We start from the raw sequence: 12,858 nt of genomic DNA, 5'->3' as shown, positions 1-12,858 counted from the left end.
TATTGTTGTTGTTGGTGGTGGTGTTCCGCCGCCAGCCGGGTCCTCAGGGTCCGGGAGTTGGCGCAGCGGAGGAGGGCCAGCAGCGTCAGCGGGTTGACCGGGTTGGGGCTGGACAGCAGAGGAACCAGATTGAGCAGCTGGGGGCGGGGGGGGGGGGGTAGGTGAGAGGGGCGGGGGGGGAGTAGGTGGGAGGGGAGGGGGGGTTATAGGTCGGAGGGAAGGAAAGAGGGCCACGGCGAGACGAGGGCGACGGGATTCACTGATTGGCAATCTTGACCAGGCTTGACGTGGCTTTGACGGATATGTGAATTGCGGCGTGTGGGGCGTGTGGCCGGGTGATGTGTGTGTATGTGTGTGTGTGTGGAGGGGGGGAGGGGGATACGACGAAGCCCAGACGATTGACGAGAAGAGATAAACACCCTAAGCGGGTTGGACTCCCCGGTAGCGTACGACCAATACTGTAGGACAACAAGAAAGATACTGACCTGTAGTAACTTCGTATATACAAACATATACATATATATAGTGTGTGTATGTGTGTACGGGGGGAGACGAACCCTCCCCCTCCCCCTCCCCTCTCCCCCCCGCCTCCCCCCCCAGGTACCTCGGATGGCCTCATTTGCGACAGCCAGGGCAGATGCGGCCACAGCACGGGCTGGGTAGCTGTACGGAGGGGGCTGCGAACCAGCTGTACGAACCGATGATGTATGTCACTCAGTCGTACGACAGTATCGAGGTCTGTGGAAGGGCTGTCGGAGTCCGGAGCACCTGGGGGTGGCTCGGAGCGGCACATGGCGGGTAGGTGTGTATTGGTTGTGTGTGTATGTGTATGTGTGTGTATGTGCGTGTGTGTGTATGTGTGTGCGTGTGTGTATAAGGTGGAGGGATCACCCACTGCAAACCCCTTTACACACACATGCACACCGGATCGATATGCAACAGATATACACTCTGGCAGGCGGCTGGCAGAGGTTAAGGCCTGGCTTCTGTTCCCGGGTTCAAATCCGCCTGCCGACTTCTCGGGTGTTTGAGAGGTGTTGAAATGGGAGGTGGCCCCCCATCATATGGACGATGTAGGACCTGATAATATCAACTTGCGAGCTGACCAGGAACGAAGAGCAGGGAACAGCCTCCAAGGGAAAAGGGGCCGCTGGTGAAGCTATACCACCCTGTAACAACATACATACAGATACACAACATTACACATAGGGCCCACCCTCATTCCCCACATCCCTGCCGTACGCTCGTACCTGCCCTCTTCAGTAGCTGATAGGCGTCCCCGTTCCCCGACATGAGGGCTAGTGTGAGGGGCCTTATGCAGCCCAACACCGGAGCGCGGGGGTCAGCCTTGTATTGAAGAAACAGCTCCAACACTGCAGTAAAACACAGCCGTACACATACACACATACATACACACGTACACGTACATGAAACTCTTCTGTCGCCGGGATATTCCCGTCTTATAGACGTACATACATACAGACAGACATACATACAGGCAGCACCCAGATGTAACGCCTCCCGCCCCCACGCTGCAAACGCAGGGTTGTCAGCGACGGGAGGAGATGTACGACAGAAGGACATACACGCTGTGGCGGTATTGGCCCGCTAATGAAATAGAATTATGTCACATTACAATATACTATATTATATCAAAATTGTATAATATAGTACATATATAGCATATTATACAATATTATAGTATTAGTATAATATAGTATAGTATAACAAGGCCCCACATAACCCAACCCACGTACCCGCACACACAAGCCAATACATACATACACACATACACGCACACAGTCCGGCTCAGATTATCAAAGCACACAGGCGGGACGCGGCGCGCTTTTCTCCACCCAACCCTCTCCCCCTCTTAAATCCCCAGCCACAACCCCTCTTTAATCCCCCCCACAGCCCCTACACACGTACATACATACATACATACATACGTACAAGTGTGTACTGTGAAAAAGACACACAAAAACATACGCACACACAGACACACACACTTACTCTTCGGCGGATGCGCCTCCGCCACCATCTCCGCCACTGCCGTACGCCAGGGAGGGGAACTCATAGGACCGCCGGTGTACGACGGCACATACCCCGTAGGTGTGCCCGCCTCCAGCGCCGCCACCAGCAGCTCCGGATCCAACATCAAAACAGGATCCAGGAAGTTGAGGAACCTCAAATCTGAAGGACAGTTCGGCACGTACGACAATTGATGTATTGTACGACGACAACCACGAAAAGCAAATTCTTCCTGCTTTAGTGGCATGCAGGGTTTTCAAGGATTTAGATTTCGGGGCTCAAATCTGTCAGCGGGGGGTGGTAGGAGGGCCAGAGGGGGGGAGGGGTAAAGACGAACCACAGATACGAGTGGTGCTGATACCATAGATAGAAAGATATTCCAGGAATAGACAAATACTGCATCCGGAAATGTTGTAAGGAAAATTTACCAACTAGTAATGGCTGGGGAAGTAGTCAGGCGAAGGAGAAGACGCGGGGGAAAGACACTCACTGACAATTTGAAAACCCAACATCAAGCTGCCATTGTCAAGGCATCCAAACATCAAAACGCTACAGCAATCGGGCCCGAATTGAGGGGGATGGGGGGGTTGGGGAAAAAGAGCGGGGAAAGCGGATTTGGAGGGTTTGCCACCCTGTCATGTTTCACAAAGAAGCATGTCGTACCTGCCTTACCCCTGTCGTACTGGCCTAGAGATCGATGAACACACATCATCCTTGCCATTTTCCTAAACAACATTTCCAGATACGCACATACATACATTCAGACGCACATACCCCCGCACACCTGTCACGAAGGGTTCTTCCAGCCGCACTCCAGATGCCAGCAGTCGCTTCATCAGTACGGCAATGCTCATGGTGTTCATCGGCCCGCAAGAGTCCTCCACTTTCAAACGATTGAAGGAGCACATCTGGGGGGCCGGGGCCGGGCGGGGGGGAGATAGAAGGCGGGGAGGGCGGTGGGGGAGATAGAAGGTGGGTATGGCGGGGGGGGGGGAGATAGAAGGCGGGGAGGGGGGGGGGAGATAGAAGGTGGGTATGGCGGGGGGGGGAGAAAGAGGGAAAAGAGGGGGAATTCATTCATTCACATGTAAAAGCCGAACCGCCGTATCCAAAGCACCTGGAAAGCCAACGTCAAAAGCGGGAAGGGGGGAAACGGGGGGGGGGGGAAACGGGGGGAAAAACAAAAACCCCCCCCCCTCCAGAACCTGGGACGATTTTGCGCGCCTTCCCGGGCGGGCAAGCAATGCTAAACATTGCAAAACCCAAAGGCCCCAGGTTTTCCCCCCACCGGCACCACCACCGGCACCACCACCAAAAACAACAACAATTACAACCCCCCAACCCACCCCGGCCAGCCAAAAACACACTTCTCAGACCTGCCGCACAAGAACATGCAAGGACATTGTACAGCGGCCCAGTCCCGTACTTCCGCCGTACGTCCCGGTTAGCAGCTCCAAAACCCGACTGGCTGTAGCATCCAAGAGCCGCAGGGCGAACGCCAGCTGACTCATCAGGCCGGCGGAGATGTACGGCGGACTGCCGCGGGCCGGAGCCCAACAGCGGCGACTACAGGGAGCGCGCACACGTGTGTGTGTGTGTTTTGGAGGGGGGGGAAAGAAAGCCCGGGGGGGGTAAAGGGGGGCCGAGGGGTAAAACCGGGTTTTGAGTTGGCGACGATGACTGCTCTTATCCAACCGCATGGGACGGGATGTTACTAGGGAGGAAGGTACGAAACAGGTAATTAGACATGCCCATTGTAAGGCCCACGTAGGTGGTGCCGTACAATCCCAAGCGTAAATCTCAGAAAACAGCTAAAGACTATGTTGTGATGTTGTGAAAAGCAGCTGCAGGGGTGGGGGTGAGGGTGGGGGTGGGGGATGGGGGGTGGGGGTTGTGGTCTGATGGCACCGAGGGCGCTTATGGACGCGAAGGGGCTCTCGTGCACGATCATGATAATAAAAATATGGGGAAAGCAGTTGTCCAAAACAACAACAATAATAATAATAAATTTAATTAAACATAATTATTTAATTATTGTTTTGGGCGAGGCCCCGGGCGCGAAGCGCCATTCGGGGGGCCGAGCCCCCCGGGTTCACTGCTGTCAGTCAGTCAGTCAGTGGCTTACATATCTCGCCCCGCAAAAAATAGCGTTTGAATGCTATATCCATTCTATATCGAAATGCCAAAGGAGTCATTCCAGATAAATCGGAGCGCGACAAAGATAGCTTTCCATGGCTCCGAGTTTGACATAAAGTTACATATCTCGCTCCGCAAAAGATTGAATGTAGAAGCTATATCTACATATGCTACATCCACCTGCCAAAGGTGGTTTGCCGTACGGACTGTCCTGCGAGTCAAACAGGGAGCAAGTGGCTGCACCGGGGCCGAGCCCCTTTTCGGTTTTGAAAAGCCGGCCCCCTAGTTCTTATTATTATTTCTTATTAATTACTGTTAATTACTTTTTTAATGACCAAATTGGTGACCTTCCGAACCCTCATTACGTAATCGTGCTTGACAGGAAGTACCTACCGCAGCTACAAGGCTAAGAAATAAAGTGTGTGTCATAATGACGATACGTGCCGTACAGGTTTTATAGCATGCCGTACATGCGCCGTACGAATGCCGTACCGTAGCAGCTCTTCTAGAAGCTCAAAGCCCTCTTGGACCTTTTTTTGGCACTTGTCGAGGACAGCCGCCGCCGCCGCCGGGCTATTGGAAAGGCCGCCGCCGCCGCCACCACCGCCTGTCGTACTGGCGGCGGCGCCGTTGCTGACCTGGCTAAAGCGGTTGCCGCCGCCGGCTTTCAATCCCGCGGCCGCCGCCACCGCTGTTGCCAAGGACGGCGATGCTGAAGGCGGTTGGCGGCGGTGGTTGGCCATGGCGCGACGCGCCACCTGCTGCTCGGTAACAATGTTCAGGAGCGCCATAATTACGGCATCCACGCAAGCATCTCGCCGTACGGCACCCCAGCGCTTGAAGCCGTACTTGGCCAGCAACTGCGCAATACCGTGCGATCCGGCAATGGGAAGGGGCATACATACATACATGAGCGGGAACACGCAGCCATCAAACCCAGGTGCCCCGTGTGGAGGAGTCTCTTCCCATATCAACCAATACAACAAAAACAACGACAAAAACGACAAAAACGACGACGACGCCGTGTTGTCTCCCAGCCAGGGGCTGGGAGAGGGTCCCGGATGGCATGAGTGAGTGAGTGAGTGAGGCGCGTGCGGAGAGGAACAGACGGACGTAGAGCCACGCGCGGCCCCCCCCCTTCCTGCGCTGTGTTTCGGCCCCATATCAGGGGGCTCCCCGACGGCGCTCTCGGTCCTTTCTCGGGACGAGAGCCGCCCACACCGTGTAACACACCATCAACAACAAACAACAACGACAACAACGACAATGACAACATCCAAAAGGTGCGCACAACGGAGCTTCTTGCCCCCCCCCTTCCCGCCCCCCAGCCGCTCAGCCGCTCAGCAAGTAGGTAAGGGCGCCCTAGGTTTCCTGCAGGCCCCCCCCTTCCCGGTCAGGTCAGGTCAGGTCGCGCGATGTGATGCATGCGCGGGTCGCTAGCTCCCTGCGCTCCTCTCCTTGTTCCCCTTGGCGCCCCCCTGCTCCCCTCCCCCTAACCTGAATTGCCTCTTTCTTGGCCGCTGGCCCCAGCTGCTCATTCTGCACCAGGCACATAAGGGCCGTGGTTCCGGAGCGCCTGTGAACCCTGTTGGGGTCTTTATATGTGTGTGTTTCGTGTGTGTTCGTGTGTTTTAAGGGGGGGAAAAGGGAGGGGGGCAGGGGAAAGGGGGGAGGAGAAGGGTTGTAAGTGGGGGAACGGCGAAATAAAGGCTGAAAGACAGACAGACAGAACACCAGATAGGCCGGGGATATAGTTCGGGGATAGAGCCACATCGGCACACTACTTTCAAGCGGAGGAGCCTGAAACTCAAAACCCAACTTGTTGGCTCGTCCATTCCGGAGAGGGGGGAAGGGGGGAAATCACGTGCAAAATCACTCACATGGGCGGCGGGAAGGCATGGTGCATAACGCACGCCACCCACTGCACTGCGCTGCACAGCTAAGAGTGCCATGTGGCAAGTAAAAGGCCCCTTCTGTCCCGAATGCCCCCGGACAGACAGACAGACAGACGGCTGCTCGAGTGAGCTGCGCCTGAAGCTACTTTACATCTTTTTATCACAGATGAAGGTACGCCACCACGCCGACCCTAGGGGCGCCAATGCGCCACCCAGCCCCATGGCCCCATGGCTGTCCACTTCGCTGACCCACATGGGTCACATGAGTCATGTGGCGTCATATGATGATCAATGGGTCACACGATCACATGGTTCACATGGGCCATATGGGTCACATGAGTCACAGGTACTGACCAGCTCCCGCCTTCAGCAACCGCTCCAGCTGCAAGGGGCTATGGCACAGGAGACATGCCAAAAGCAGCAGGGGCCACCGGGCATCAGCCAGCGCCGCTGACGCTGCCACACCGCTGCCGCCACCGCTGCCGCCACCGCTGCCGGCGGCGGCGGTCTCAGGCTCCGGCAAAACGTCGTCCCAGCTCTCGTCCCAGCCCCAATTCGCTTCTAATGCCGCGGCGCAAGCTGCGTGGTTGGCGGTCCTCGGCGCCGGCAGGAGCTCCTGGTGCAGTCTTCGGAACGCTGCTCGCTCCTCCTCCGGCACCCCGCGCCATTCGATGCGTAGCGCGGCGCGGGGCTGGTTAAGGGCCTCAAGCGTTGGGATTTCGAGCGCCTGGAGGGAGAGAGGGAGGAAGGGATGGAAGGACGGGGAGCGAATAAAGGTAAAGGGAGGAAGGGTGGGGGGAAGGGCACGTGGTGTGTGGGGATAGGGAGGCGTGTGGGGCAGGAGCGTGGTGTGATGATCAACAAGACAGTTGCCAGATGCCAAAGCGACGGTTCAACCCAAACGTCTTACTCAGGGAGTCCTACAAGTTGAGGCCATGGGTTGCAGACACTTTGTCTCTGGGTGTCACGGTGTTTGTTGCGATGATGGTCCAGTCACATGGTTGCCACAGTGAACGTTTGAAGAGCAGCGCAGACTCACGTACTTTTTCACCAGGTACCAGCTGTGGCTGTGAGATATAGGCGAGACATTCCGCACCTGATTGGGGTCAACTCCGCGGGCGAGCTCCTGTCCAAGTTTAGATGGAAGGCCCGTGCTCAGAAGCGCGACTGCGTTCTCGGAAGTCAGCCAGGCAGATCTGAAGCATTCAAAGTGGTCCACGTTGTATGGTACATTCATCCATATTAGTTATGATTGAACATTTACGCACCCTGCTTGCGGAGTTGCCGCTCGCCGCATCGTCGAGGCGGCTAAACCTCAAGATCCCTGCTGGTCTTAGTTTTTTCTAATAAAATAAATTGGTAAGAGCATAAAAGTTCTGATGAACATTAAATGTTTCGTGGTATCAATTCGCTCAGGTGGTTGACGACTAACGACTAGCGACTGCTTTCAAGCAGAAACTTTGTTGTGCCTGAAACAGCATCCGTTCACGTATCCATGCAGACGATTTACAAAAAAAGTACCTAATGTGGATCGTATCCAAACAGAATGTCTTAGGCATTCGTACGGCTCGTCCAGGAACAAGGCAGCAACTTAAAAATAGGGGGGTCCTTGTGAAGCAGCTGCCCGCGATTCCAAAGCACGTATGGTGTTGGATTGTAAGGTGCCCAAGTACGTTTGCGAGGAAGAGAATGTGGCCAGGCTGGAGAGGAAAGTGCAGTGGCATATTGGAATGTGAGATTAGCGTACGCGAGTTACAGGGCGTTTGGCGCACGGGCGAATTTACGTGCAAATCTTTCACCGTAGCATCAGTCCTCAGTTCACTTCTTGGAACGAACATCAGCATAGGTGCAAGCCCTCTCGCTTGGAGGGATATGCAAACAACCATCCTGATAGGGGTAAACTCGCACGCTACCGAGCATTCAACCGAGCACATGCATGCTTAGTTGAATGGTGAGATGCGACCCCCCCTTCATTTCGTGCTCGGCAAGCCTGCCACCGCGTACCGGATATGTTGGCGATGTTACAGAACGCTGCACCTTGGTTTCTGTGCGCATTGCGTACGTTGCTCGACCCCGCCGACCAAAACTACACGTGCCCAACTGAAGACATTCCCGGTGGTTGTGCAGCAGCTCTTGAGGCTGTTGCTGGCTGAAATCCATCCTGAGCTGTTGCAACACGGCTAACGCGGGCACGTCCCTATGCACAGCAAATAGCTGTTCCAAGCCAACGGCGGCGTCCATGTCACCGACAAGGCTCTAAACGTCTTATCTGTTCTTATGTTTAATTAAGTTTATGTATGTTATACTTTGCGCAACTTTGTAAGTTGACTTTACTCTGAACAAGGTGCTGCATACAACTGCCTCTTCGCCAGCGCTTCATCTTCCGCGGCAGTTTCACGAGCCCAGAGTTGCAAGCTAGGACGTTGGCATTCGGTGCTTTCATTTCAGTTACTGCAAAGCATCCAGGCAATAGTCCAGCATGCATGCCGCGTGCGGCTATGGCCAACATGCCCACTTGCGCAACGCGCTGCCGCACGTGGTCCTCATCCGCCAAGAAAATTTATATACACTTGTACAGGCGCATTTTGTGAATCGCACGCGCGCATCTGCGCGGCAAAATTCGCTCCTGGCTTTTTTGGGACGATGTACGAACACTTTATTCGCGAAGTACGACCAGACACATTTGTGCGAGGGGCTGCTTAAATAGGCTTTTCTGTTGATGATGACATATCTTGCCAGAAAGCTAAAAGCATTCGTGGCTCAAATTACATGCCTTCGTTAAGCACCAAGCCGCCTATGGAAAAGGCCCGTCAGTGGGTGGGTTCATCAAACGGAACGCTATGCTAAAACACCTGCCAACAGGTTTGTCCCTGTGTTCAAGTACCGCTTTCTCTCCTCTCCTCTCCTCAGGTTTTCCTGCAAGTTCCTTGCAACATACGACACCCGCGGCTTTCAGGCTCCAACAACCCCAAAGCATTTCTTTTAGCCCTTCACAGCTTCCTCCTCCTCCGCATCCTCCTCTCCCCACAGAAAGAAAAAAAGGGGTTCCCGTCTTTTCCCTTCCTCCCCTACCTCCAGGTATCGCCCATGCCATGTCCCACCCACCCAACCCCCGGGGGCTGCTCATCCTACCAAACCAAACCACCACCAAACGTCAATGACACAACGCGCAACACAACCTCTTGAACAAATGCAGGTACGGCAGCAGTGCCGTACCGTGCAGTACCATTGGCAATCACTGGCCTCCCAGCTTTAATGCAAACCTAAGTCAAAATACATCATGTATATATTATTGCATTTCCTCTTTCCCTACCCCCACCCCCCGGCCCGCCTACTTCCCATCCCTGCAGCACCGCCCCGTCCTCAGCGCACTCCTCACACTCCCGCCACCCCGGGTCCCGCCGGGACGGACTTGAGCTCCAAAAAGGCCTGGAGGGAATCCGCCAGGCGAGGTGGCCAGCGACGGTTTCGACGAAGCCAGGAAAAGTCCCGATAACGAGGATCGTCCATACGGGCCCTACACAGTACGGCAGTACGGCACAGTACGACACAACGGGAGGCAAAATACGGCTCCGGACGAAGTAAAGTATAGTATAGAGACCTGACGATTTTCTCTTCGTCGGTGTTTTCTAATCTAACTTCCTTTCCTTCTTCTTCACATCTTCTTCACATCTTCTTCTTCGTCTTCTTCTTCATCATCATCTTTATGTCTTCCTAAAGTGACCCATCACTCCACTTCATCGCGAGCGCACCATCCAGCTGCACAGAAGGGGGCTGGCAGGGCATGTGATGACACCACACACACCACACACCAGCCAAGCGACACCAGCAAAAAGGGTAATGGTACGGTACGGCAACATCGCAAGAAGGAAACAAAGCGTATGGTGGTAATCGTGGTTGTGTATGGACTTCCTATCCGCCTTCCCAGCTACCGTCTTTCCCCTCCCCCCCCGTTTCCCCCCCACAACACACGGCCCCGCCCCTCTCTCCCCCCCCTCCCCCTACCCGACACTCCCCTCTCCCACGCGCACACAAAGCACCCCCCTACCACTGGCTCTCCGCCTCGCCCTCCTTGCCAATGGACCACAGCGCCCCCGCCAGCGCGGCTCGCATGTCGTTGAAGTCCGGATAGCGCCGCAACAGGGCGCGGAATTCACTGTCAGTTGAAAGGCGACGGTTTGGCAGTTGGGAGTTGACAGTTGGGAAGGTTGATAGGGACATTCTTGGCAGTTTGCACCAGCACCAGCAACACCAGCACCAAACCACCGTCATCAACACCACCAAACCGCCAACAAAAAAAAACATATTGTCGGTAGAATATAATGATATGAGGGTATTTACTTCAGGCGGACCACCACCACCCGTTGGCTGCCACACCTCGTACGTCTCTCTGCCTGATGCCTAATGCCTGATGCCTGCCTGCCTACCGTATCGCTTCCTCAGTCCGGCCGATTTCAAACAGCGCCACAGCTCGATTAGCCGCTGCGAATGAGAAGTTGGGAGCCAGCTGTGCAGCTCGCCCGTAGTAGTCCACCGCCTCGGACCAGCGACCCAGACCGCCTGGGAAGGAGGGAAGGAGGGAAAGAGGGGGAAGGAGGGAAAGAGGGGGACGGAGGGGAAGCGGTGATGACGGCATCATCACGGAGTCGCGAACCGACCGAAGACCTCCCTCCCCTTCCCGACTCTTCCACCTTGCTCCCTCTATACACACATACATACACACATACATACATACATACATACATACATACATACATACATACATACATACATACATACATACATACATACATACATACATACATACATACATACATACATACATACATACATACATACATACATACAACCCGGGATCGGGACCTGTCAGGGTCGAAAATCCTTCCGATGGTGGAAGGTAAAGTGCCTCTAGTCGATGGACGGTGGTGACCTGGGATAAAGTTGACTCGCGAGCCGACCAGGAATGGAGTTGGGCCGCTGTCGACCCGGCAGATTCCGTTGGATGCTGGTGGTGGGTGCGGAACCTGAGCGATCCACTGAGAAGTTGACTAGGGGGTGACTAGATGAGGGTGCCCCCAAATACCGGGGAAGGCAGGGTTTCGCCGGGTAGCTGCCACGGGTGAAGATACACCCCCCCTGTTTCACACATCATACATACATACATACATACTAGGCCTAGGCCCTGCCCTTGGCCAAGTCATAACCCCCGAGCAATCAGCCTTCCTACCTAGGCGCCTCATTGGAACTAGTGTGCTATTCCTGCGTCACCTGTCACACCTCCTTCGCAAGCAGAACCGCCGGGGGCTCCTGGCATTCCTGGACTTCGCCAAGGCCTATGACACGGTGGATCGTGGGTTCCTCCTGGCAGCAATGGAGACCATGGGTGCAGGGCCACAGCTCTGCGCCTGGGTACGGCTGCTGCTGAGCGAAACGCGAGCCAGAGCGATGGTGAATGGCTACAAATCGAAGCTGGTGAACATGGAAGCAGGGGTACGGCAAGGGTGCCCCCTCGCACCCTTGCTCTACCTCTTCGTTGCTCAGGCCCTACAATGCTGGCTCCGGAGCCAAGACGTGGGGATCAAATTACAGCCAGCCGACTCACAACCAGTCACCGCGTGCCAATATGCGGATGACACGGAAGTGGCGCTGCAGGGTGAAGACTCAGTACCATCGTTCCTCCAGGCCATGGACACCTTTGCCCGGGCGTCTGGCCAACGCCTAAATCTCGACAAAGTGGAGCTGCTGTGGATTGGCCAATTAAACCAACAGCAGGCGCAACCTGCAACCCAGGCCGGACCCCAATCAGCTGCCCCTCAGCAGGAGTCAATAGGAGGTCTCAAGGTGGTGACCACCGCCACCGCCCTGAACCTGCCAATTGACAACCAGCCATCCCCGCCACAGCCCGACTGGATGAAGAGACTCGGGGAAGCCAAACGGCGACTGCAGCGGCTCCTCCGCTTCCCGCTATCAGCATTCGGTCGAGCCACAGCGGCATCGGTGTACGGAATGCAGACAGTCACCTGGCACATGGAGCATGGTGGGCCGCCCNCCAACCGTACGCTGGACGAAATAGAACGCCTAACGGCCCGCCTCGTCGACCGGCAGCAGGGCCCAGAAGACCCCGGCCGCCGTTTGACAGGGGTGCCTAAGGATCTCTTGACCGGCCACCCGTCGGCTGGAGGCTTTGGCCTGCTGCCCCTCCAGCAACACATCCAGGCTCGGCATGCGGTATGGGCTGTGCGCTTCATCATAGCGGCCCTCGGGCTATCTAACGCGTCATGTGGGCCAGGGACAGGTGGAGCTGCAGGAACCACAGGTGGTACCGGGGGACACGGGAGGGCAGATGGTGGTCTCCATCCCTGGGTCCGGACGCTCTCCGCCTATATGCTGCTCACCCACCCCGCCTTCCAACCGTGGGCCCTGACGACCGCCAGCCAAGCCGGGCCCCGGCTCGGCGGAAGCGACCTACCCACGGATATCAGCCGGATTGTGGGCGCCCTGGGACACCTACCACCGCTCCGGGATATCGAGACCAGCCCCTTGTCCCCCGGACCGTGGTGCTGGGCAACCGCGTTGTGGGGTAACCCGTTGCTCCCCAATACCGGCGAGGCAGACCCAGACAGTTTGAACCGCCGCCCGGGCCTGGAGGCGCACTTCGTGGGGATCGCTACATGCAGGAAACTGCAAACGGTGGGCGACCTAGTGCGGGTCTGGGACCTAGTGGTGCATACTCGAGTGGCCTCCCTCCCCAGGTCGACCTGGCCCGAATGGGTCAGGACACACCTCGACCCATCAA

General features: G+C 55.9%; 2 protein-coding genes across 2 annotated transcripts in view; both read right to left on the bottom strand.

The window, feature by feature from the left end:
- VOLCADRAFT_104885 (uncharacterized protein) overlaps positions 1–5,066 on the bottom strand; it is a gene marked incomplete at both ends in the record, with an annotated part of 8,551 nt that extends 3,485 nt beyond the window's left edge. The window contains 8 exons of the mRNA XM_002950739.1: positions 99–137; positions 1,251–1,373; positions 2,014–2,193; positions 2,816–2,939; positions 3,117–3,148; positions 3,378–3,597; positions 3,815–3,875; positions 4,660–5,066. Of these exons, the coding sequence (XP_002950785.1) occupies positions 99–137; positions 1,251–1,373; positions 2,014–2,193; positions 2,816–2,939; positions 3,117–3,148; positions 3,378–3,597; positions 3,815–3,875; positions 4,660–5,066 (1,186 nt within the window). The remainder of the gene's footprint in view (positions 1–98; positions 138–1,250; positions 1,374–2,013; positions 2,194–2,815; positions 2,940–3,116; positions 3,149–3,377; positions 3,598–3,814; positions 3,876–4,659) is intronic.
- Positions 5,067–6,402: 1,336 nt separating this feature from the next.
- VOLCADRAFT_91322 (uncharacterized protein) lies at positions 6,403–12,287 on the bottom strand (the record flags this gene model as incomplete). Its single annotated transcript, XM_002950738.1, has 6 exons — positions 6,403–6,789; positions 7,159–7,258; positions 9,442–9,579; positions 10,111–10,218; positions 10,490–10,622; positions 12,146–12,287. 6 exons carry the CDS (start codon positions 12,285–12,287, stop codon positions 6,403–6,405), a joined length of 1,008 nt encoding a protein of 335 aa, XP_002950784.1.
- Positions 12,288–12,858: the final 571 nt, after the last annotated feature.

The sequence above is a fragment of the Volvox carteri genome, assembly GCF_000143455.1.
Source record: "Volvox carteri f. nagariensis unplaced genomic scaffold VOLCAscaffold_20, whole genome shotgun sequence".
Classification (NCBI taxonomy): domain Eukaryota; kingdom Viridiplantae; phylum Chlorophyta; class Chlorophyceae; order Chlamydomonadales; family Volvocaceae; genus Volvox; species Volvox carteri.
This window is presented reverse-complemented; position numbering and strand designations above follow the sequence as displayed.